The sequence below is a fragment of the Dendropsophus ebraccatus genome, chromosome 4 (assembly GCF_027789765.1).
Source record: "Dendropsophus ebraccatus isolate aDenEbr1 chromosome 4, aDenEbr1.pat, whole genome shotgun sequence".
Lineage (NCBI taxonomy): Eukaryota > Metazoa > Chordata > Amphibia > Anura > Hylidae > Dendropsophus > Dendropsophus ebraccatus.
In genome coordinates, this window is record NC_091457.1 from 105,079,410 (window position 1) to 105,106,631 (window position 27,222).

The window sequence follows — 27,222 nt, forward strand, 5'->3', positions numbered from 1 at the left end:
TAGAATTCATTGCACACTTCTGTCTCTGCCCAGGCCATTCCCAGGCACTTTGCAGACGGAAATTAGGTGTCATAATGCCTATTATCATGTGTCCTGCCATTGACAGCCAGACAGCGACTGCCACCTTTGCTGTGGTGTAGTGTGTGTGAAACCTGGACTGCTATCTACTGGAACCGTATAGTTTTTATGAATGAGTCCAGATTCTTTTTGAGATCTAATGACAGTCAGGTTCAAATATTGAGGCCTCATGGTACTCCCTGCTGCCAACTCTGTCTGTGTCAGGAATTGTCCAGAGCAGTAGCAAATCCCTATAGAAATCTTCTCCTGCCCTGGACAGTTCCTGACATGGACAGAGGTGGCAGCAGAGAGCTTTGTGTCAGACTAGAAAGAATACATCACTTCCCGCAGAACATACAGCAGCTGATAAATGAAATCTGTATAACTTTCTTGCAAACATTTTTTTTCCTCTGGAGTGCCCCATTAGGTGCCTTCTTGTGGGCACCACCATGCATTTGTGTATATGTTTATGTAACTATAAAAGAATACATGCCTGTTGAGAGTAAAGCCTTTAAGGGAATTTATTATTGGGGTTGTGTACACTAACCTGATTTATTTATGTAGTAGCCTATGTCACTCCAATTCTAACACCATCTGCCTTTTTAAAATCCATTGAACCATACTCAAGATATAGCTAAAAAATAACTTTATGTAAATAAGCAGTTTAGGTTCACTATGGTGCTAGGGTGCACCCAGCCGTTGACTTCTTAACCATAGATAATCATGCCCTTCCCCAGCAGTGACCTAGGAGATGATACTGTGACTTCTGGGACAGGTGCTTCTATGTGGGACAAGGGCACAAAAAATCAAATAGAGAGTGCTCTTTGTGATATGTCAGGCAGGTGAAACAGTACACTTAGGGGTTAAATCAGGTTAGAATGTACTAACTCAATGATAGAGTCCTTTTAACTAAGTGTGCATTTCTTGCTGCATCATCTTCCCGACTGAGATCACGTAACAAAGAGCTGGGAGCTGCAGTGATGCAGCGTGGTCCTCTCTCGCTCGTTCTCATGATCGGTATGGGTCTGGATGCTCAGGACCAGACCGAACAAAACTTTTGACATGTCTCTATGACAGGTAGGCTTTAAGAGCTATTAAAGGGGTAGTGTGGCGCTAAACTTTAATTCACAAAATAACACACATTACAAAGTTATACAACTTTGTAATGTGTGTTATGTATGTTAATGGCCCTCTTCCCCGTGTTCCCCCCCACCCACGCTAGACCCGGAAGTGTGGTGCATTATACTTACCTCCAACCGTCCCTCATGCCGCCCCCCCCTCCCTCTGCCGCGTCATCAGCTGCGATTCGCTGAGCACAGTTATGCTCATCCAATCGCGGCTAAGCAGCTGATGACGCCTCCTGAAGATGAAATCATTGTCACAAGATGGCGGCCAAGGGGTCGACATGAATACGGTAAGTATAATGCACCACACTTCTAGCGTCTAGCGTGGGTGGGGGGGAACACGGGGAAGGGGGCCATTCACTTATATAATACACATTACAAAGTTGTATAACTTTGTAATGTGTGTTATTTTGTGAATAAATGTTTAGTGCCGCACTACCCCTTTAACTATCAATACAAATTACTAATCAAAATATGTTTCAAATTTACTATCTAAACATTTGTCTGTAATTACGTCTGAGGAGTCCCACACCCAGGTCACATCATTGTAGAGAGCGAAACCTCAGATCAAGCCTGACGGTGATAGACACAAATGCAGCTGACACATTCCCAGGGCATTCCAAGGATTAATGCACATGTATTAGATGTATCCAGATCTGAGGAAACTAACTCCAAAGTAGGGCTGAGTGATTAATTGAATTAATTTGATTGATTCACCCTTAAGGGGGCTTATGATTAGATTTTTTTTGGAAATCGCATATTCGATTTTAAAAAAAAATCATTGTGCGCTCTGTCCTGCAGGAGGCGCAGCGGCGCTCCAGGCTAGGGCGGCATGGTTAATGACAGTACATCCGGGCCCGAAACTGCAGCTGGAAGAGCGACCCCTGCTGGATTGAGCACTGCAGAGGATCTTCGCCGCTCCCCACACAGACTGCCGCTGACCCGCCACTGTCGCCAACATAAACCGCTAGCTAGAGAGGGCCCCCATAAACTTTGCCAGCTAGAGAGAGAGAGAGGACCCCATAGATAGTGCCAGTCTGAGAGGAGCCCCATAGACAGTGCCAGCCTGAGAGGAGCCCCATAGACAGTGCCAACCTGAGAGGAGCCCCATAGACAGTGCCAGCCTGAGAGGAGCCCCATAGACAGTGCCAACCTGAGAGAGGATCCCCATAGATAGTGCCAGCCTGGGAGAAGACCCCCAAAGACAGTGCTAGGCAGAGAAAGGACCCCCATACACCATATTTGAGGCTGCCTGCAAGGATAAAAAAAAAGTTCTGTTTATTTAGCAGGGGAAAAAAATATTTAAATCGAGAATCGTCTATGATGTTAAAAAAAAAATTGAGATTTTATTTTTTGGACATATTGCCCAGCCCTACTCCAAAGTATAAATGTGATATATAAATTGTCTTCAAATAAAATAAGATCATTTAGGTGACCCCATGCAAGGTGAATAATGCATGGTCAGTAAAAAGAGGTATATAGTTATGTTGTTTTCATACACGCAGCATTATAGTAGCCATATGTTTCCACATGGTAGCCAATACTATAGTAGTTATAGTATTATACATAGGGGGCAGTATTATAGTAGTTATATTCTTGTACATAGAAGGGAGTGTTATAGTAGTTATATTCTTGTACATAGGGGTCAGTATTATAGTAGTTATATTCTTATATATAGGGGTCAGTATTATACTAGTTATGTTCTTGTACATAGGAGTGAGTATTAAAGTACTTATATTCTTATACATAGGGGTCAGTATTATAGTAGTTATATTCTTATACATAGGGGGCAGTATTATAGTAGTTATATTCTTATATATAGGGGTCAGTATTAAAGTACTTATATTCTTATACATAGGGGTCAGTATTATAGTAGTTATATTCTTATACATAGGGGGGCAGTATTAGGGTATATTCACATGAACGGGCTCGCAGCGAGATTCTCGCTGTGAGCCTGGCAGGTCCTGGCAGTTCCCATACACTACATACTTGCTGCGGTCTAAACGACCGCAGCGAGTATGTAATTATACCGCCCTTAACCCCTTCTGCTCCAGCCCGGCTCCCCCGCTGTAAGCATACTTTACCTGTCCTTGCTGCACGGGCCCGGCGTCCTGCTCTCCCGCCCGGCCCGTTTAGACCGCAGCAAGTATGTAGTGTATGGGAACTGCCAGGACCTGCCGGGCTCGCAGCGAGAATCTCGCTGCGAGCCCGTTCGTGTGAATATACCCTTAGAGTAGTTATATTCTTATACATAGGAAACAATATTACAGTTCAAATTTGCGTACTAAAATTTTAATTTCATGACCATCCTACAGTAGCACAACACTGGATTTAGAAAAAGCAATATTAAGATGGTGGGACTTATGCAGCTTTTTATTTATTTGTTGAGCAATGTCTTGCCAAAAGGCCAAACCTTCTAAATAGAAGATGTTCTATCAGTAATGTTTGCTAAAAGAAAACATTAGTCTATTAGTAGATGCCCAAATTGTGCTCAAAATGTAGCAGTTAAATGGGCTCTTAGACATACAGGAGACTCTTGACCAAGAACAGAAAACCATTATCTTATGACCTCTAATCCAAAAGACAAGGGTCATAATGTTGCTCTTACTGCCATGAAATTGGAGGAATAATGCTGCATCAGATCTCTTTAGTTATGTAATGTGAAAACAATTGAGAACTGGCCTTCTCCCATGGAGTGTATGTACTAGTAGCTGTGGTCATCCATCTGGGAAGGAGACTGAAATTCCTTGATTAATGTTAGATGATGATGAGACTATTGGCAGGAACCCTCACATTGTGTGCAAAATGAGACAATCTTGCTGGTCTCTCAGATAAGTTTCCCTTCATGAAAGAGCTTGCAAGTCTACGATATCTTGACTGTAGTGATGGCCAATAGGGATAGAGTTTAAAGAGAGACACATTTGAGACAGGGAATAAGCATAGGTTAAAATTGCGACCCTGCTAAAGCTTTAAAGTGTCACTGTTGTTTAAAAAAAACTTTAACATGTCTCTCTGACGTGTCCCCGTCTGAGAGTTCAGAGCCTGACCAATTATCAGAACGACTGGGGACAGGATCGCGCTACTGCTCTGTGTCAGTGAAGACAGTCGGGCTGATAGACTTACATTCTGAGTCTGACTGATCACGTGACACAGAGGCAGAAGAGAAATGCGCAGAGCGGGGTCAAGGTCTAAACACTTAAGGCCCTATTATACAAAGCGATTATCGGCCATATTCGGCCAATATAGGCTGTTACGGACTAAAATCTCATAATAGAAGACAATGATCATACAACAGGCACGATGTCGGCTGATCGTTGTCTTTCAACATGTTGAAGCAGCAACGATAACGATAGCAGCGAGTGGGGAACAAGGAGCAAGCGAGCGCTAACAGGTTAGTGCTCGTTTGCTCCTTAAAATCACACCATAATAGGGGCTTTAGACCTGGACCATTATAAAACTTTTGACATGCCTCTCTGACATGTCAAAAGTTTTTGAAACGACAGTGACATCTTAAAGGAGTTCTCTGATTTAATCACTGAGGCTGCAGGGGGTTCAGAACATCATCAGTAGAGTAAAGGAAGTAAATTTAAGACCATATTACCAGTTGGGCAAGGTGAGTTTATTATTATTATTTTACACATCTAGCAGGCTGTATTTTTTTTTATTATTACATTTGAGGACCCCCTTAAAGGAACAGGGATTTCAGAGATTTTGGTTGACTAACTGCACTTTTCTCTGAATACTCAGGTGGGCAAACCTTTATGTGGTGTGTAAGCGTAAATCCCACCCCCTCAAACTAATTTTTACCCCCCCCAGCATGATTCACACCCCTTCAGCGTCATATTCAGCCATTCGAGCCTGATGCATACTTCTTATTCTGATATTTCCATACCCTGAGTGTGATTCACACCCCCTCAATCAGCCATTTGAGTCAGCCTGACAGGAGACAGCCTGAGTACCACCTGGAATTCCGGGATTCAGCCTAGGTAATAAGCTGTATCCCGGAATTCCAGGCGGTACCCAGACTGTCTCCTCCTTCCCCAGGGACCGGGGAGGCATAAGGAATCAAATGCGGAAGGTCCGACAAGGTTCGAGTTCTATAGAACCTAAGATTTTCCGATGTTAGATCATCTCTAGTGTTAATGACCGTCTTCTAGACAAATGTCAGATCAGCAGTAGAGATGAGTGAATAAGCCGCTGTATGCATGTTTTCCAGGCAGCCCTAGGAATGCATCCATCTTCTCCAGGCAGCGGGATTCAAATGCAGAGCAATCGGGTTCGTTCAAACCCAAATGTACTGTAACTTCGCTCATCTCTAATCAGCAGTTTACCCCATGATTGTGTAGCTTACTGAACCAGACTGAATTTTGCTAACTGTAGGTTTCTATAAGCTGTAAGTCATGGTTATTATTATTATTTTTAAAGCGCCCTTGATTCCAGAGTGCTATACAAGCAAAAGGGGTAACAAACAGGGACATTACAAGATCAAAACTCAGTACATTATTAAGATAAATGGCAGACTGGTACATGGGGAGAGAGGACCCTGTCCGTGAGGGCTTATAATCTATGAATCAACATTACAATAAATAACCACTTGAAATTGACTCTCTGGGTGCAACAAATCTATATAATATGAGTTACATATTTTTTAAATTGAATTACTGAAATAAAACACCATTTTGATGACATTCTAATTAGAGATGAGCGAACCGGGTTCGGGTTTGAGTCGATCCGAACCCGAACGTTCGGTATTTGATTAGCTGGGGCTGCTGAACTTGGATAAAGCTCTAAGGTTGTCTGGAAAACATGGATACAGCCAATGACTATATCCATGTTTTCCACATAGCCTTAGGGCTTTATCTAACTTCAGCAGCCACCGCTAATCAAATGCCGAAAGTTCGGGTTCGGATGGACTCGAGCATGCTCCAGGTTCACTCATCTCTAATTCTAATTTATTAAGATACATCTCTATGTGTGCTCTGACAGTAGTTGCTATTTCTCCCACTCAGCAGGGGGCAATACTGAGAACAGAAGAAAATTCCTCCCAGACTACAATCTGAGGCATGATGGGAGGGACATTGGACTTGTGCTGGACCTGTGTATAAACAATCTCTATCTTGTAGCTGGAGTATAATACATGGTGCTGCATGCGGAGACAATGATAATCCACATAAAGACTATAATACGCTTGAGTGCATACATATGAGCTCATCCGCTCATCCCGGCAGTGGAACAATGTAACCTGTGTTTAAGGTGATGTCCTTTCCTTGCTGCCTGTGGGAACGAGGACACAGTAATGACTGAGGATTGTAATAAAACCAGTTGCGGCAGGATTTCTGGTGATTGATTAAGCTGCAAATAAATGACTTGGCGCAGGCCAGAGGGATAGTTGATAACAAAAAGGATCATGGGCGCCACCAACATCTGACCGAGCATGACTGTAACAAGCAGACGACTTAGCAGTCACTTCCAGTAGATAATGTGTGCATGCTGTTCTAGGAAACCTCTTGGGGTTTGTGTTGACATGGGGAGGCTGCGGGATTTATGACGATGAATGTACCTGGAGCCACAAAAACAACCGTTGTAATTACTGCAGGTAATAGAGGACGTGCCAGGCCTAGACGTCACCTGAGAACTTCACCGGGGCCCTTAGGATACAAACTCAATTAAATGTGACTACTGCCAGAAAACCGTACTACGCTTCGCTGGAGGTTTCGTGTTCCCAACAGAAATGGACAGGTTACCCTTTATATTAAGTGGAAAGATAAGAGGCACAGATAACCTCTTAACCCCTTATCCCTGGAAACAAAGGCCACACAAGAAGCCAAGAAATCCTATGCTGATGGGAATAACCTGCCAGGTTTCTGCTTAAAAAATTAAAACCGTTACTCTCATCTACCTGGGAAGGGTCTAGGACTGTGTGTCCTGTGCTACTTCGTGGACACTAGAATCATAGACAGAGCTCTAGAAGGGTGGGGGCACTGCAATGTCAGATTTACATAAGAATAATACAGGTACATTTCTGTAAGTCTCCAAATGAAGGTCTAATGGCCAAACTGACAGCATCATGGATCTTGAAACGCGATTCATTCTGGTCCTACAGCGCCGCTCAGATCCCACTGGTGGTGACGTCACCACTCTTCTCACCCCTCTTGTTTCTACAGGTCTTTTGAAGACCAGAAGTCAGGGTCTTCAATGCATCTCATGCATGAAAGTGCTCTCATAGAGATGCTTTGGAGACCCTGACTTCCAGCCTCTTGAATTGCAGAGCTGAAGAGGTCATGTGAGAGGTCATGTGAGCGCCAGTGTGATCCAAGCGGTATCATAGGACTGGAACGAAGTTGCGCAACGGGACCCTGATCGTCATCGGTTAGTATATGTGGCAGCCTGCAGCCGGGGAAACAATTAAAAAAAACTTACAGAATGCTTCTTTAAGTATCCACCCAATCCCCCCACGATATGGTATAAAATGCATTCAGGGCACACTGCACTTCTGATCTCCAGAGGCATACTATGTTTTTTTCCCCTGGAATCAGTTTATATCATTCTAGAAATACCACTAGGATCTCAGCACATATAAAGGTATTATTAAATAGAAGCTATATTATTATGCACTATGCGCCCCCATAGTGGTGACTGCAGGCAGATTAAATATCCGGAGTACATAAACTACAAAAAAATAATGCGTAAAAGGGTTTACTGGGCAAAAACTATTGATAGCCTGTTCACTGGATAAGCCATCAATAGCCGACAGGGTGTCACTTGGCAGGTCAGTAGTGCTAAAAGTAAACCTTGGCTCAGTACATTGGTCGCAATGGTGTGTATCTGGAGTGAATGAAAAAAGCTCTGCAGTTACACAGCACCAAAACTACAAGCAGTATACAGAAGCGAGGCTTCCGGCCCCTGGACACTATCTCTGGTGCTGCTGCCGCACTGCTCAACTACCTGTGAATCCTGTGGATAGGTCATCAATAGATTTTGCCTGGTAAACCCCTCTACCTTGGCTTTATGAAACAGCTCTCAAACATGTAAAAGGAAATTATTGATATCCTGGGCATATATTGGTTTTTTTTCAAAGGGAGAAAAAAAAGGAAAACAAATCCCGGTACAGGCACCGCACGATTGTTATGTGGAAGAAAACATGGCCCTGAGATGTCAATTGCAAATATGGACATGAATAAACTCTTAATATAAAAAGATAAAAATCCAACATGCAAAAGATGTTGGTTGTTCCCAGTTAGGTGTCCGTAAAATTTGGTGCAAATATAAACAAAATGGAAAGATGATTAAAAAAAACATACAGGCAGACCAAAGAAAATGGAAGTGCCAGCAGTATGCCTAGAAAAAAATAAAATGTACAAAAGAAGAAATAAAAAAAAAAGTGGATGGAAACAGAAATCATTGAGGGAGATAATTAAAAAAAAAAAGACTATTTTATACCATTTTAGGCTGGGTTCACACTATGTATATTTGAGGCTGTATTTGGTCCTCATAGCAACCAAAACCAGGAGTGGGTTGAAAACACAGAAATGATCTGTTCACATAATGTAGAAATTGAGTGGATGGCCGCCATATAATGGTAAATAACTGCCATTATTTCAATACAACAGCCGTTGTTTTAAAATAACAGCAAATATTTGCCATTAAATGACGGCCATCCACTCAATTACAACATTATGTGAACATAGCCTTTCTGTGTTTTCAATCCACTCCTTGTTTTGGTTGCTATACAGCCTCAAAAATACAGCCTCAAATATACGTAGTGTGAACCCAGCCTTAGGCTGGGTTCACACTACGTATATTTCAGTCAGTATTGTGGTCCTCATATTGCAACCAAAACCAGGAGTGGATTAAAAACACAGAAAGGATCTGTTCACACAATGTTGAAATTGAGTGGACGGCCGCCATATAACAGTAAATAACTGCCATTATTTTAATATAACAGCCGTTGTTTTAAAGTAACAGCAAATATTTGCCATTAAATGACGGCCATCCACTCAATTTCAACATTGTGTGAACAGATCATTTCTGTGTTTTCAATCCACTCCTGGTTTTGGTTGCAATATGAGGACCACAATACTGACTGAAATATACGTAGTGTGAACCCAGCCTTAAAGTGTATTTTACGGCATAAATAACGCAAAAATAGGTGCATTCGCGCTAATAAAAATCAGCACAGAGAAGAAAATAAGGTTACAGAGGGCTCAAGAGAAGTGATCATAGAGTGGAGGGTTGGATGACAGTGGTATTCAGGGAGGAATCACTAATCTGCATTAGCCAAGAAACTGATGCTGCTTTTTTATGTCGGAAATCAATGGCACAGGGCTCCTAGTGCTGGATTCCATTTAATATGTCAGTATTCACACAGAACCCTAGAAATCCCCTGCAGCACAATGACAAGTCGGCAGCCTCATAAAAAACAAAGTAATTTTTATTTATTTTGTTTTTCTATAGAAAATACAAAGCTAAGGGTGAATTCATCTGATTTGTTGGGTTGAGTCTGATTTTTGTTAAACTTTTTAATTTTTATTTAATTTTCTGGAATGTAAACCACCCCCAAAAGAGAAACAAAAAAGTAAAAATCCGGGATGACATCAGCAGCGTTTATCAAACTGGCAGTATATGTCCAGATAAAAGGGAAAACAATTCTGTTTTGGCTAATTTCTCATGCATATCATGTGACCTCATCGCCGCCAGATTTACATTTTTTCTGGGTAGAACATGCACTATGTAAACCTAGCATGCCCCATGGTGACTGTGTTAATCTGATTCCACAGAATGTAACACTAGAGGTCTGTTACCCAATTCCAAAAAGTAAACACATAATGACACAGGAGGTTGCCAACGTAAAACCATTAATGATGCCAATCCTCCTGCTGATTCATTGTATCTAGGGTACAATAATAGAGATTGTCGCGGTAAGTCACATGACTATTATCATGAACCCCCATCCAACACAAGATGTTCACCAAATTTGACATCATTGAGGCACAGACAAAAGCAAAAAAAGTCAAAAAAGAGAAGGAGGTTTGATCCGGAACACGTCCATGTAACAAGCCACAACGACAGAGAAGATTGAGCAGACATTTTCCCGAGACCCTTTTTCAGACTCATATCGTCTTGCGGCAGAGAAATCAAAATGAAGGCAGAGGTTTCCGCACATCCCACAGGCCTAGTCTCGGTACTAATCTCTCAGGCCAAATTTGGCTGCGAGTGGGGTGTTTAACTGTCCTCGCCATTTTCACCTGGCCCTTTAATCAGACGCTTCTGTCCACGCTTTCCAGCAGGTCCTTTGGGCTTGGCAAAAGCTTGTTTAAAGGCGTGCTGCTTGGGGTGCACTTCATCATATAGGAACTCGGAAGTCAGCTCAGAACCGTCCTCAATTTCAATCTGAAAAGCAGCAACAGATAAAATGTGAGTTCAGGACACTCCATAATACAAAAGTTATTTAAGGGGAGCGTTCTAACATTTCATTTCCTCACCATTATCACAATTTGTTTCCTGTCAATGAATGGAAACAAATGCCTACCTCTGATGATATGTTCACACGTTTTTCCACACAGATTACGGAACATATTCTGTATGAAATCCACATCCCGCTGAATGGCAGTCCAGTTCATTCCCATGGAAATCTGCTGCACACATGCGGCACATCCCCTGCAGAATTCCTAGGCTAAGGACTTTTTATAAAACACAGAACCTATGGAGGGGGAAGCCCTGTAGTGGATTCTTTCCCCACCTGGTATCATGTATCAATATGATGCTGAGAGCAGGAAAGTGTTTCAATCTTCGTGGCACTCAAATGACAGCTACTTCAATACACCGTTGCGAAGAGTCAAACCCTTTCCTCGCTCCCGGCATTATGCTGACATATGATGCTGGGTGGGAAGACAGTCTACTACAGGGATTCCCTATCTGTAGGTTCTGTGTTATACGGAATGTGGGAATAAGCACTCAGCCTCAGATTTTTGCTGAGAAAATCTATTATGGATTTTAATCAGTGTTGTGAACATAGCCTTAAACTGGCCATACACACAATAACTGTAGGCCGAACAAGTGCTATCTTCATTCTTCTTTACTGTTCTTTGGTAGAACAATGTGTGTGCTTAGGGTCTTTGTCTTCTGGATTGATTTTTAGTAAATAACAAATGGGGAGCCATGTTCTTTTTTGAGAGCCATGCACACCTTGTTGTTCAGGGTGCTTTTTGATGTGTTTTTGTTGCTGTTTTAGTACAATTGCAGCAGAATGGCACTATTTTACAGCAATTTGCACAACTGCTTGAAATTACATTTTGGATGCAATGTAAAAAATCAATAATGCAATGTGTGAACACAGCCTTGCAGATATGTGATATTAGATTATTGTCCTCGATAAAAAAAAAATGACCAAATCTAATACTGTTTCATTAAGTTCTCTTTATCTCCATTAAGGACTGTGAAAGTCTGATGTAGCTTTAGGTCAAATTTACACAGGAATATTCTTCGGTGTTCAGAAACTTTCAAGCACCACTGTATGTAGTGACCCATTCTGCTGCACCTGCATTGTTACATAACTTCTTGCCAAGGATAAAGGGCAGCTGGGTGATGACCTTTATGTTCAGAGCTATTATGTTGGTTGGTTATATTTCTTGACAGCCAGCTTTCCCAGTTACATCCCCACACCTGTATCACTAAACAACTTAGAACATGTTGAGAATTTTTCTCAAGATGATGCTTTTAATTTTTTTTGAGGAACAAGCCCTGTAATGTCACACATGTTACATGTGATCACTGTAGAGACATTACCTTTTTTGCAATTTCCAATTGAAAGTCCTGCTCCACGGTTTCTAGAAGTCGATTCTTACAGCTTGAGTACAGCATGCGCTCCTTGATACTGCACTTATAGCCCGGCATGGAGTAAATAAAAACTAAAAGAAAAGAGACACGATGGAGATTAGGGCATTGCAGACAGTATGGAGATACTTGTGTCACATGACTCATTAAAAGTGCCAAGTTAGATGCCCATGACTTTGTTAACCTCTTTATTTATGCTTTACTCTGCATCGTTCTTTTACATTGAAAAAATCTTAATAAACAAGTGGCAAGTCCCCATAATAAACACCTAGTCATATGATAATTTCTATCTCCCTACAGCCTCCACAGCTAACTGAGTTCAGTGCATAAGCGACCCTCTCCTCTAAAAATTTTTAGGGTCTAAAGGATTGACCATAAAAAGCAAAAGATCCTTAAAGATGCGATCCGCAACCTTCCTATGAGGCATCCTGCATTAAAGAGGTCTACTAAGAAACACTGAGGATGAATGGTCATAGGAGAAAAGGCTTCTTACCTACAGACTCCAGGTAATCCCCCTCATGGGAGTGTTTATAAAGGAAAAAGTGGTAACGTGCTGTGTCCTTGGGGATCCTTGCCGGCAGGTCCTGGACATCAGTGTGCTTTGTATGAACCAGATCAATGGTCTCCTTCTCTTGATCCAATTTCTAAACAAGATGAGAGAAGAGCAAAAAAAAAACATTAAAAGAAAAGAACTTAAGAAGCCCCTCACTAAAGTGGCAGATTACAACAACTATCTGTGTGATTATAATAACAGACTTGAATTCCTTTTATCCGGCATCTAACAAACCAAAATGTTTGATAATCTGGCACAAAGATGAAATATAATGTGGTGTTTCATAAAACCAGAAACAAGAAACCAATGACGGAATCCCTCTGACATTAATTTCCTACACATTATTTTATTTCCCTTCCATAGACAGGTGTCAGCTGCACACAGCAAGAGGCAAGGGAGATGACGGCTTTATTGCAGCCTATTATTATATGAACCTTCGCTGCCACATCCACGTAACTGAATCCTCAATAACTGACTGTCTCCCTAAGCCAATATTGCTAAATTGCTCAATGAAGCCAGATGTCTCCTTTGAAGTGTCACTGTCATTTGTAATAACTTTGAGTTACTGATCGCGCCGGGTATCAGCAGCGGTCCAGAGATACAGGCAGGGGGTTACAGTGCGCATCTCCCCAATTAACATCCAATGCAATTAGTAACTTTTGACATTGAAATAGATAATGTTTATGCTACACCCAATTTCAGGGATGGTATAAAATAGTAATATAAAATGAAGATTTGCTGCAGCATGTGTTCCCCCTGCTCTGTGTAAGAAAAAATAGAGTCAGGCTCCATAGAGCTTGATTATAAGCCGGACTCTTTTTTTTCTAACACAGAGCAAGAGAAGCATCTTCTCCCAGCTCATTCTCTCGATTGGTACGGGTGTGCATACTCAGACCTGGACCGATGAAAACTTTTAACATGTCTCTATGACATTGTCAAAAAATTTATGAATCAACAGGTACACTTTAAGCTTCCAATGTACTACTATTCTTGCACCCCTAAAGCACTGAGTAAGGATATGTATAATAGAAGGCTCTCAATCTATCACTGAATCAAAGTACCAGTACCTAATAAATCTATATATACACAGTACCTGGCCTAGCTTCTTGAGAGCCTACAATTATACACAACTTTTGACATATCTGATGAATTTTTTCTTCACAGCAGTAATGAAATACAAAAACATCTATATTACGCATATATCTTAGCATCTGTAGTGTGCTGTTTTACTTTTTTATGTTTGTGTCTGTATTTCAGCCATAGCAGGGTGCTCCTACTAAGTTAATGTAGTTGGATATGCTAGCAAATTATTTTCTAGTCCTGTGTTGAACATAAGGATAGTTGCTGCCTCCATCTTGCACCTTGCATTCTACCCATACCCATGGGTGATTAAAAGGGGTTAACCAAGATTAGAAACATGGACACTTTCTTCCAGAAACAGCATGATTCTTGTCTCTAGTTTGGGTGTGGCTTCGGAACTCAGTTCGATTGAAGTTAATGGAGCTTAATTGCAAAACCAGACCCAAACTGGAGACCAAACTTGTGCTGTTTCTGTAAGAAAGCGACATTGTTTCTAATCCTGGGTATGTGCATTCACACGTACAGGATCTGCAGCAGATTTGATGGTGCAGATTTGATGCTATGTTCAGTTATTTAGATCAAATCTGCTGCGAGTATGTCTGCCCATAGAGATTACAGGGCAGGGATCCGCAGCGAGAAATCCGCTGTGGATTAGTTGTGTGTGTTAGTACCCTTAGGGTAGCTTCATACACACCGTATCGCAGTGGATTTTCTGCTACAGATCCGCAGCAGATTTGATCTAAATAACTGCTGTGGATCCTGTACCTGTGAATGTACCCTTAAGCAGGAAAAAGCTGGATCGTACATGTCCAGAATTTTTAAGATTTTTGTTAGCCCAGGAGAGGCGTGTCTATAGTGTAGAATCCTTGAGGTAACCTTATTGTGTTGGGATGGAACACACTATTTGATCAAATGGTATACTAAGAACCTACGTTATTCTATGGCAGTACTGCAATTTAAAAATATCAACATAATCAATATATCTTTTGCACTGCTGCAGTGTGCTGTTGTACTTTTCTATGTTAATGTTTACTACAATGATAGGAACACTTTAACACTTAGGCCATGTTCATGTAGCGTAAAAGATGATCTTTTCGGCCACAGTGTTCTGATGCGGGCGCATCCGTGCGCGCCCGCGTCAGAACTCTATGGAGCGAGCGGCTGGAGCAGCTCGCTCCACAGTGTGCACTGACAGGGTTTTCTACGGCTGCTATTCAATGAATAGCGGTGGCAGAAAACTGACAGGTCAGTTGTATGCGGCGCCGCGAGAGATCATGGCCAGAGCCTATACTATGCATATACGCTCCGGCTGGGATCTCATAGAAGGAAAGGTAACGTATATTTTCGTAATAATCGTGGCTGTTGTACAACGGCTGTGATTTTACAAAAATATACGTTGTGTGAACAAAGCCTTAAAGAACCTGAATTTTCACCACACAAGTCTCTCCCTCTATCTAGCACAGAGTTTTGCTCATAGACTCTGTATTAACTGTAATGTCTATTACATTGTCAAGTACTCTGACTGGTTGCTGTGTATTAGTACAAGAGCAGAAAGGCGTCATTGCATGAAGAGATGATTTCATGTAGCTGCTGTACAGAAACTATGACTGACAGCAAACAGTACTGTGCAACAGGGACCCAGTAAGAGATGATAACTGTAAGGCTGCATTCACACGGAATGCCTGAAATGGACTCTCCCCGTCCGGGCAGCATCTGTGATAAGATGCTGGAAGCGGGAGAACTGTACAGATATGCACCGCGCTGTAATGACAGAGCCGCGCAGCTGATTCATTACAGCGTCACATATCTGTCCAGTTCCCCCGCTCCCAGCATCTTATCACAGATGCTGCCCGGGCGGGGAAGAGTCCATTACAGGTATTCCATGCAGCCTAACTTCTCATGCAAATCATGGCGTTCTTCCACCTACCAGCTGTATGTAATTGATTTTCCGCTGCTTCAGGTGCTGAATGGCCTCTACCCCCTCAGGTCTCAGTGGAAAGGACAATCCCTGCAGGGTCTGCTGTTTACTCTCTACACTGATCTCAGTCTTCACCTGGGGAGGAATCATTGGTTGGTTGTTATAAGTGTGATCCAGTCCAGAGATCCCATACCTCCAGTCATCTCACTTTCTTACCTCATTGATTTTGATCTCACGCAGTTCCCTCTCAGCTGCGGTGAGCGGCGCTGGAGCAGCACAGGATGACACGTGTCTCTGGTATCCGCTGAGAGTGATGTCTTCCTACCACATACAATTTTTCAGTTATTTTAAGGGTACAAACACACACAGCGTATACGCAGCAGATACGCGTCAGATACGCAGCAGATTTGATGGTGCAGATTTGATGCTGTGTTCAGTTATTTAGATCTAATCTGCTGCGTATCGCAGCAGTAAATACGCAGCGTATATGCCGTGTGTGTTTGTACCCTAAAGAGAACAATATCAGATACAACCATCTATGCACATACATATAAAAGACTGAAATGCAGTAATACTATGAAATTCCAATACTGGCACCCAGTGATCCACAAATCTTACATCACCAATGTCAGTGCTGAACTTTTTTTTTTTTTTTTTTACTAATCAGACATTAGACTAGTTTTGTTATCTGATGCGAGTTATGTTGAATGCTAAATTAGCAGGAACCCTAGTTAACAGTACAACACTGTGTCCCCACAACAGGCCCACACTTATCACAGTATATGGATGTACATCACAGTATGTGAGCCTTAGGGGTCCCTGTATGGATCATCTGCTCAAGCAATAGAACACAAGGACACCAGCAGTGATAAATGTAATAATATACAATATACACTGATCAGCCAACTCCTCCATTTCTCCTCAATACAATCTGCCATTTATAGGCTGACCTTTACTGTGCCAAACACTTCGTCCTTAATGTGTCCACCGCCAAACTCTTTCTTGACTGTTGCCCTTGTTGCTGCGTACAACATCTTCAGCCGTACCTGCCACCAAACAACAAAAGATGGTCACAGAGAATTCATCTTATACTGTATGGTTTATCATGGACTGGAGACTATCTATACCACCTACAGGGCATATAGAAGAGCAAAGTGATTGGTCAGGAATACATTTATTACAGTTCAGTGTCCCCCCCATAATCCCTGTGTGTAATGTACATATTCAGGAATTAGTCCTACATATCCCCTTACTAATCTTACAGAGGTCTTGTAGTTCGACCTAGGGGCTCTAGAACTAATGTTCCAAAACTTTCTAAAATATCTCGTATTTTAATTCCTTACTATTTCCAAGACTTTTGCCTGCTGTCAGTAAATGGGAACAGCTATGGAAATACTTCTCACAGCTGAGGGTTTGCTATAATTGTATCCAGACTAGACAATTCTCCCGGAGCAAAACAACCTGGACTCCAGAATAAACGGACCTGTCACTTCTAAAACTTTTATCATGTTCCGACGACATGTGAAAAGTTTTGATTAGTTGGGGGTGTGGATGTTTAGATCCGGACCGATAGTTAGAATGAGTGGGGAGAGAAGTGTGGCTGAGCGCTTCTCCCCCCACTATCTGTGCAGGGGACACAAGATGGTACCCATACTCTCCATAGCTGGGAAATGAACACACTTGACATGGACATCTTTCAGCTTATTCTAGTTATGGGTCACAGTCTGAATACTCAGGCAAGTCTCTCCCAGAGGTCAAAAGTTTTTTTAAAGTGATTAAAACATTTGTACTAAATCGTCAGCTGAGAAGTATTAGGTCTTAATGTGTTTCCAGCTTCTGGATTGTTCATGTTCATTCCACAGTACTGAAGCCATATATTATTATTAGAACTTAAATCTATGCAGCACTGTCTCCTGTCACAAGGGAACAGACGGGGGTGGGAAGAAACTGACAGACATCATATTAGATATGTGAGGAAGATAACTTGTGACCAGGCATATCGCATTATACCGGGGAATGATCAGGTGACCATGACAAGAAAAGCCACTCGTAACCCTGGGCGTTCTGGCTGTCAAGACGATACAGGATGTAACATGGCTGACTGTCCTCTAGGAGCGGAAGGATGAAGGCATCATAGTCTTGGTCCCAGCTCTTCCTCAGGTCCTTGTGAGCTCCCAACACAAGCTGTTCTGCAGGAGTGAAGAAGAGAAATAATAATAATAATAATATTACTATGTGCAGTACCTTCCATTATACAATGACATCTGACTGCACACCAGCCCTTCAATAAGTAGTCATAGCCCCTGTGTACATGACCATCGTGTTCATCCTAATGACTCCTAACACTTCCAGTGTCATAGGGTCACCACAGGTCTTAGATGTCTGCTGTTCTATGCGGGGCCTATGACCACATTAGTGACATGGACTGGCACTCTCTTTATAAACAGGCGGCTGTGTCTCTCGGCAGAATGTGTTTATCTTGCAGCTATTCTGAGCCGGAGCATTCCACATGACGACACACATTTTCCAGGAGCTGTATAACAGATCTCTGGGGCTCCCGCCTGTCAGGTGACGGCCAGCGGTGACAGGACGCAGAGGACACACTGGAATTTATATGTCAGTTCTTGCACCAGGCTGCACAATGGTCATTGTGATCCGGATTATGGTCTTGTCCAACAACATCTTAACCTTCCATGAATTACGTGTTCAGTTACACATTTAGAGGTCTACTACTCCACATTAAAGGTCCGATGCAGTCCTTAACTCTGATAAGTGTTAGAGCCCTATTACACACACAGATTATCTGACAGATCATTGAAGCCAAAGCCAGGAACAGACTATAAACAGGGAACAGGTCATGAAGAAAAGTCTGAGATTTCTCAGTTTCTAAATCTGTGTGTAATAGGGCTCTTAGGTTTTTGGCCTCTGGAAGCAAACACTGACACCAAGCAGATGTCTAACTAAAACATGGTCTATTAGACAGTTACAGTATAGAAGTAAGCTTTCCTTTCACAAAACCAGAAAACTTCTAAATCTCTTTGATTGACATGTTCTAGAGACAAAGAGTTATCAGCCTAGAGGTTCGGGATTCAGACCCAAAGTGATCACTAAAACAAGTTGGGTAGAGAACGCTCCTTTACTTCTCCCATCTCCGTCACATAACACAGATGGACTCCTAATGTCTATGGGACTCTCTCATGTGGTGTGCACAGAAAGTGGGGAGACAGGCAATCTCTACGACACATCAAACATTTATTTTAAAGTGACGGGTACACTATAAGCCACTATGTGATCCCCTTAGCATCCTTCAGGTTAGGTGTACAGGATCCACTGCCGACAATATGACCCCAGTAGCTGCTGATGCTCACATCACATCTGTCTGACTGCTGGGGCTTGTGGTTCATGCAGCCTGCACAAGCAAATCCTTTATATTATTAACAATGTTACAAGCATAGACATTGGGAATGTAGTGTACCCATGATCTGTCCTAAACATTAAGGGGCCATCCAGACAAGATATCCTCTGTAGACAGCATTCATGTTATTTATTGTATTAGGTTCTCAGAAATCCGGGTACCAGCCACTAACCCTGGCCATTCCACAGAGGCCCTGTCACCCAGCTTTCTCAGGCTTCTGCACTATATTCACAACCAAACATAATCTGCCAGATATGCTTCTCAGGAGTCTGGGTAACACCTATCACCTAGCTTTCCCAAAAACAGATGAGACTGAGGTGGAGAGGAAAAGGACTCCAGTACCTCTAGCTACAGGATATACTGTTCTTTATGGGGGATAGGCTGTATAAACATTGTTTCTTCACACATTTCGGACTATAACACAGCGAGAGAAGCTCCCCAAACACTCACCATCTTCGATGACCACTTTTATCAGCCGGATAGATCCATTTCGAGCCTTTGCGAAGAATTCTTTCAGTTCTGGGGTAGCTATAAGAACCAAGAACATACCGGTAAGTGAGATAGAGAAAGCAGGCGAGGAGAGGGCTGCGGGAGGGGAGGCTTCAGCCTGTCTGTCTGGGATCAACTACAAATGGGCAACAGCACATGAGCTAAACTCGATCCCTGACAGCATAACCTCCCAAATATAGCCCGAGGCTCAGGGAGGGGCTGCTTAATACAAGAGGGATAAACACCGCCGCTATATACATAGAGCTATCTCTGTCCTGTTACTCAGGGGAAGAGGGCAGCAGTTCATGCCCATAAGTGCCAAGTCCTGCTTTACAGATGTTACCAGGTTTCCACACCTTCTATGATTAATGGCTTGAGGGGGTCACGTCTCTAGGATACTCAGGATAATCACACCCTGAAGGTGACACCGAACACACAACTCCTGACATTTATGGCTAGCGCCACCCTCCCCCCACTACCCGTCACCAGGTAACAACACAAGTGCATGTCATTAATATCTCTATCATATAGGATAGCTGGGACGCCACTAGTGGCCATGCCAGAATGACACCTCTAACAGACAAGACCTCTGATTATTGATTGATACTGGACACCAGTAACATACTGGAGACATCACAGCTGGGCACCAGTAACCTACTGGAGACATCAGGGCTGGGCACCAGTAACCTACTGGAGATATCACGTCTGGGCACCAGTAACCTACGAGAGACATTGGGACTGGGCACAAGTAACCTACTGAAGAAATCATGGCTTGTGACCTACGAGAGACATTGTGCCTATGCATATGTAACCTAAAGGGAGTTGCTTTGTGCACTTGTGACATACTGTAAAAATCAAGGCTGGGCAATTGTAACCTCCTGGAGACATCAGGGGTGGGCAATTGTGACCTATAGAAGATATTGGGACTAGACATATGTAACCCACAGGAGACATCACAGCTAAGCAGTTGTAACCTATTTGAGACATCAACACTTTTAACCTACAGGTAGTGGCTCTGGGCAGGAGAAATTGACACTAGGCATATGTAGCAGCAGTGGCTAGATACGTGGAACCCATGGTAGGCAGCAATGGGCACTTGGAAACTACAGGAGGCATTGCTGGGAATTTTGATCCAAAATGGAACCTGCAGGAACTGGCAATTGGTACTTGTAGCCTACAAGAAATGATGCATTTGACTTAAGTTACAGCCCAGTCAAAGCCCAGTGCCTGACCACAGCCCCAGCGACATCCATAGCCCAGCATCTGACCATATCCACAGCCAAGCATATGACGACAGCCACATCCAGAGCCCAGCATCTTACCAAAGCCTCAACCACGTCCAGAGCCCAGCGTCTGACCACAGCCACGTCCAGAGCCCAGCGTCTGACCACAGCCACGTCCAGAGCCCAGCATCTGACCACAGCCACGTCCAGAGCCCAGCGTCTGACCACAGCCACGTCCAGAGCCCAGCGTCTGACCACAGCCACGTCCAGAGCCCAGCGTCTGACCACAGCCACGTCCAGAGCCCAGCGTCTGACCACAGCCACGTCCAGAGCCCAGCGTCTGACCACAGCCACGTCCAGAGCCCAGCGTCTGACCACAGCAACATCCAGAGCCCAGCGTCTGACCACAGCCACGTCCAGAGCCCAGCGTCTGACCACAGCCACGTCCAGAGCCCAGCGTCTGACCACAGCCACGTCCAGAGCCCAGCGTCTGACCACAGCAACATCCAGAGCCCAGCGTCTGACCACAGCAACATCCAGAGCCCAGCGTCTGACCACAGCCACATCCAGAGCCCAGCGTCTGACCACAGCCACATCCAGAGCCCAGCGTCTGACCACAGCAACATCCAGAGCCCAGCGTCTGACCACAGCCACATCCAGAGCCCAGCGTCTGACCACAGCCACATCCAGAGCCCAGCGTCTGACCACAGCCACGTCCAGAGCCCAGCGTCTGACCACAGCCACGTCCAGAGCCCAGCGTCTGACCACAGCCACGTCCAGAGCCCAGCGTCTGACCACAGCCACGTCCAGAGCCCAGCGTCTGACCACAGCCACGTCCAGAGCCCAGCGTCTGACCACAGCCACGTCCAGAGCCCAGCGTCTGACCACAGCCACGTCCAGAGCCCAGCGTCTGACCACAGCAACATCCAGAGCCCAGCGTCTGACCACAGCAACATCCAGAGCCCAGCGTCTGACCACAGCCACATCCAGAGCCCAGCGTCTGACCACAGCCACATCCAGAGCCCAGCGTCTGACCACAGCCACATCCAGAGCCCAGCGTCTGACCACAGCCACACCCAGAGCCCAGCGTCTGACCACAGCCACATCCAGAGCCCAGCGTCTGACCACAGCCACACCCAGAGCCCAGCGTCTGACCGAATGCTCCATCCTGGTCTAGTTTTGGATCAGTACAGGAGCATTATATTTAGTACCAAGGCCCAGTTCCAATCCCATCTCATCCCTGTCTAATGCTGATTTAACCCTTTACATTACAGGCCTTATTGACAGAAGTGTAAAAACTCCCCTCCCTCATGATCTCTATTTTCTTACATCTCTATCTAGAGCTATATATATTATAACATTGCCCTGCATAGTTATAAGCTGGAGACCTCATCTTTTCTAGGATGTGAGCTCAGGGGCTGCCGTCATATACACCCCCCTCCACAAGCTTAATCATAGTCGTGTACCCAGAGCCCAGGACGTGGGATTATGTGGGCGATGATGCTGTGAAGTCACCGTCATATTATCATATAAATAGCAGCGATCACAGCATATGCACTAAACCACAGCAACGGATACCCTATGTGTCATATTACAATCAGAGACTGGGATCATGTGCTGTGGGGAACCACATGTCCCAGCAAAACACTCGATCAAAGACAGCGACTCCATTAAGAAATAATGCCACTCCTACAGCCATCTTCAATTCTGTTACTTAGTAGACGTTTTTATATGTTTATATGGAATAAAGTACTATTCCATTTAGCCCAATCCTTTTCGGAAAGTACCAGTCCAGAGGGTACAGTGACCTTTTCCTTCTGACCCCTGTTGGGTGATTGGGGTCTATGGTTAGGGTTGCTGTATGTGCCTGGAGGCTTCCTGATGCATACAGCAAAGGGGTAAGAAATGAAGGTGTGAATATGTCCATAGTACTTTACGGTTTGTCTTTATATTTACAAGTTATAGCTTCATTCCAGCCATCAATACGGACAAAATACATAAAAAACGAGTCAGGTTTTAAAAGTGAAAACAACAACGTTTATACTAATAGCCCTATTTCACGGAACGATTATCGTTCATAGACTCGCTCCAACGACCGCTCGTTAATGAGCACTTTTTTTTAAGCGAACGATAACACATAATACGTGTGGGAACGTAAACGATATCTGTAGTGTAACGATTTTTTTGCGGTCGTTACATGGTCGTTTAAAACGTGGGGAAATGTAGGTAGACATTTCAAGAACGACTGAAAGATTTTTTATTCAACGAAAAGATTAGCGAATTATTGTTGAAAGACCAACGATTTTTTTTCGACATGTTGAAAAAAAATAGTGAACGACTCAACGACGATTTAGCTGTTGTCGTTCGCTCGTTTACAGCTATTCCACAGAACGAATATCGTTAACGAGCGGTCGTTTGAACGATTTTATGAACGATAATCGATCGAAAAAGTTCTGTGGAATAGGGCCTTTAGTATAGCCTGTGTCTTCTTAGGTTACTACTAGGCGAGAAACATTCACCTGACAGCCCACACGCACCCTAGAAGCCAGCAATGCAAACTCCTACTCTCAGTCATTTCAATGGAAGGAAAACAGCAAAATATGGTAAAACCTAACATAGTCTTAACTGTATACAATTGTAACAAATTCTCAGCTGTGACACAGCAGGATGATGATGATGATGATGATGATGATGATGATCAGCTCCTGAATTACTGCTGATCCTGCTATTCTTACTCTGCAGCACCCAGAGACTACCTCGCTGACATGTATCGACCCGTCCTGCTGGCTGGAAAAGAAGCGTCCTACACAGCCGTGGTTATAATCCTGCTGCTATAACTACAAGCCGCCTATCCATTGGGGAATAGGACCTCATATCAATTAGAAAAGTTACTGTCAAGAACAATGAAAAGTCAATGAGTAATGTGCTGCTGGCGCCCTCTACAGGTATACTCACCAAACTGCACCAACAGGAGGAAATCCAGACAAAATGCAGGTAGCTGAGCTCACAGAGCATTGTCTGGGCTGCATACAAATATAAGGGCAGATGCATGCTAGGATGATTTGCTGCAGAAAGAATTTTTAGCAAATGAGCACAAATCCCTGTACAGATCTGCAGCTGATCCTACCTCCCAAGTGAAATCAGTAGGAAAAGCTGCAATAAATCTATAAGAAGCTGACGGGATGCTGCGTTTAGGATTCACAGTGCAGATCCAGGTCTGTCAGGAAGGTTTCTGCTGTATACCACTGTATACCAGACTGCTGGCACATAGAATGTGATGATGATTAGTATTGTCCTTACCTCTGGCATTGTTATGATGGTCTCAGGACTTTCCTACAAGGTGGGAGGGATAAGTGAGAGTGGCCTCCCCCAGCACTGAGCACCCAGATCAGCCACAATTATTAAAGGGCCAGCGCCTGTCCTGTGTGACACTCCCTGCCCCCATGGCTGACACTGTATGATCTGGTGGCTGCCATACAGGGAAGGTGCACACACAGCATGACTTATTTCTAGAAAGGTTTAGGCTGCTGCTTAGCAACCGATTGTCCAGTCAGCAGGTGACCACCCAGGATTTCCTGCTGTGAGGGGGGCAGAGCACTGGCACCCCTGGTGGCCAGAGCCGGAGACTGGAGTAAACACCAGCAGGGGAGGGGGCATAAGAGCAGGGGATTTGGGGGAGCAGACTTTATGAGAACTAGGTGCCATGCAGTGTGGTAATACACCGAGGATACCCCTCACACACAGTGCATGGCCTCCCCGTCCCCATCACTAGCTCCTCGCAGACGCAGATTGTCCTGGGTCAGTGACAGCCAGCTTCCCCCATACATTCCCCCTCCCCCAATCACTGCTGTCTGGGGGAGGGGCGCATGGAGGCTATACACTGCATATATCCATCTGTGGGCTGCAAGGCTGTCGGGTACTCACCGTGTATACCGGTCTGGTGCGCCATGTCGTTATATCGTGACAGATCGGGATCAGGGAGCGGCTCTCACTGGCCTGCGGGAAGGGGCGGGGCCGGATACCCGGGGGGCGGGGCTACACGCGAGTATGCGTAGAGCATCGAATCAGTGGCCGGCTCGCACGGTACGCCGGGAGTCACAGGGCATGCTGGGAGATGGAGTTCTGCAGGTCTGGGCTGCCCCTAGGGGCAAAGCTGCCTCTCGCTCACAGGAATGTGTATGAGGATAGACGTGCTGGGACTTGTTGTTCTAGACGCACTTTGTGCAGGTTTAGGAATGAGGTTGGTCACATATAACATGTATATATATATATATATATATATATATATATATATACACACAGTGGTGCCTTGGATTACGAGCATAATTCGTTCCGGGGCCGTGCTTGTAATCCAAATCCACTCTAAAACCAAAGCATATTTTCCCATAAGAAATCATAGAAATGCAGACAATTGGTTTTGCACCCCAAAAATAATGATTTATTATTCTGAATAACATGTTAAAATTATGAAACAAACATTCAGAAACAGCAGAATATGTGATATTATAAGTTACTGTACAGTAATGGAGAGGATGGGAAACACAAGGGCTGACAGAGACTGCAGGGCGCATGAAGGAATGAGCAGGACAGATGTGGGCACATACATGCTGCACTCTCTGTCCGGGAAGAGAAGGGTTACAGCTATGAAGAGATTACCTCCACAGTCCTGTCCCCTGATGTAAGCCCCAGCCTGAAGTGGATCTGCTATGATTGGAAGGTGAGGGAGACTTCCTGGGTCAGAGTACAGTGCTGTAGACCCCGCTATGCAGACCATGCCCCTCCTCCACTCGCATTCCCACCCAGTACAGGGAGCTCTTAAACCAAGTCACAATTTTGAAAAACTGTGAGCTCTTAAACCAAAACGCTCTTAAACCAAGTTACTCTTAAACCAAGGTACCACTGTATATATATATATATATATATATATATATATATATATATATATATATATATACAATCAGTGTTCCTATAGCTGGTAGTTTGTCCCTACTGGTGCAAAAATGTGCGGAGCCCCTGAAAGATATAGAGGTAATGGCCAGACTGAAGATCATAACCATTAATGCCCCAGACTGGAGAACATAACCAGTAATACCCCAGACTGCAGATCATAACCATTAATGCCCTAGACTGGAGAACATAACCAGTAATACCCCAGACTGCAGAACATAACCATTAATGCCCCAGACTGGAGAACATAACCAGTAATACCCCAGACTGCAGAACATAACCATTAATGCCCCAGACTGGAGAACATAACCAGTAATACCCCAGACTGCAGATCATAACCATTAATGCCCTAGACTGGAGAACATAACCAGTAATACCCCAGACTGCAGATCATAACCATTAATGCCCTAGACTGGAGAACATAACCAGTAATACCCCAGACTGCAGATCATAACCAGTAATACTATATAGAAACAACTTGGCTGAGTGCACTAGGGTGTTTGTAGCGGGTGTACGTGGGAGGCTCCCAATCACCACAATCACAGTCCAGTATACAATTCACTACGCTTGCAAACTAGAACTTGTTTGATAATGCTTTACTGAAAGTATCCTTTCATTTCTTTTGCAACACGAATTCACACGCAAGAAGAAGGGAGGAACACTCCTGAAACGTCCATCCGGCTGCGTGGTTGCACGCTTACCTGTCTTCAGTGATGCAAATGGTGGATCAAGAGCTCCGTATGGGGTGAAACCGTATCCAGTTACCAGATGTGGTCCGCGTCATGAGCACTTTGGGTGATTTATATGTTTTGTACAACATTGTGAATTCGTGTTGCAAAAGAAATGAAAGGATACTGTCAGTAAAGCATTATCAAACAAGCTCTAGTTTGCAAGCGTAGTGAATTGTATACTGGACCATAACCAGTAATACCTCAGACTGGAGATCATAACCTGTAATGCCCTAGACTGTAGATCGTAACCAGCAATAACCAGTAATACCCCAGACTGCAGATTATAACCAGTAATACCCCAGAGTGGAGGACATAACCAGTAATACCCCAGACTGCAGATTATAACCAGTAATACCCCAGAGTGGAGGACATAACCAGTAATGCCCCAGACTGCAGATCATAACCAGTAATACCCCAGACTGGAGATTATCAGGGCCGGCCTTAGGGTAGATGGGGCCCTGTGCGAAACTTTCTTTTGGCACACCCCCCCTCCCCCGCCTCTGTTGATAACCCCCAATAGTGACATAGACTAAATATTACAGCCTCCCACCCCCTCCAGACAACTCCCACAATAAAACCACAAACGAGATGGGCGGCTGTAGTATTTAGATATGATAGACTAAATCCTACTACGTGCACCACCCCTAATGCGCCACCCAAACTTGGACTTGGCCTCTTGCGATTACACCATTTACCGTGCAAGATCAGGAATGTGACCATTTTATAGTTCAGACAATAACACTTCAGATATCAGGGTATGCTGGAGCAGTAGTTATGCACTGTTTTAGCTGTTGGGGTATGCTGGGGGTAGTAGTTATGCACTGTTTCAGCTATGAGGGGTGTTGGTAGTAG

At 44.0% G+C, this 27,222-nt stretch overlaps 1 protein-coding gene across 1 annotated transcript; it reads right to left on the reverse strand.

Annotated features, from left to right (window-relative positions):
• Nucleotides 1–9,590: 9,590 nt before the first annotated feature.
• TWF2 (twinfilin actin binding protein 2) lies at nt 9,591–24,713 on the reverse strand. Its single transcript, XM_069966617.1, has 9 exons — nt 24,617–24,713; nt 19,431–19,508; nt 17,576–17,754; nt 16,516–16,611; nt 15,782–15,886; nt 15,575–15,700; nt 12,508–12,658; nt 11,967–12,088; nt 9,591–10,571 (listed from the first exon to the last, which is right to left on the reverse strand). The coding sequence occupies exons 1-9, from the start codon at nt 24,639–24,641 to the stop codon at nt 10,404–10,406; spliced, it is 1,050 nt and encodes a 349-aa protein (XP_069822718.1). The 5' UTR covers nt 24,642–24,713; the 3' UTR covers nt 9,591–10,403.
• Between the last annotated feature and the right edge of the window lie 2,509 nt (nt 24,714–27,222).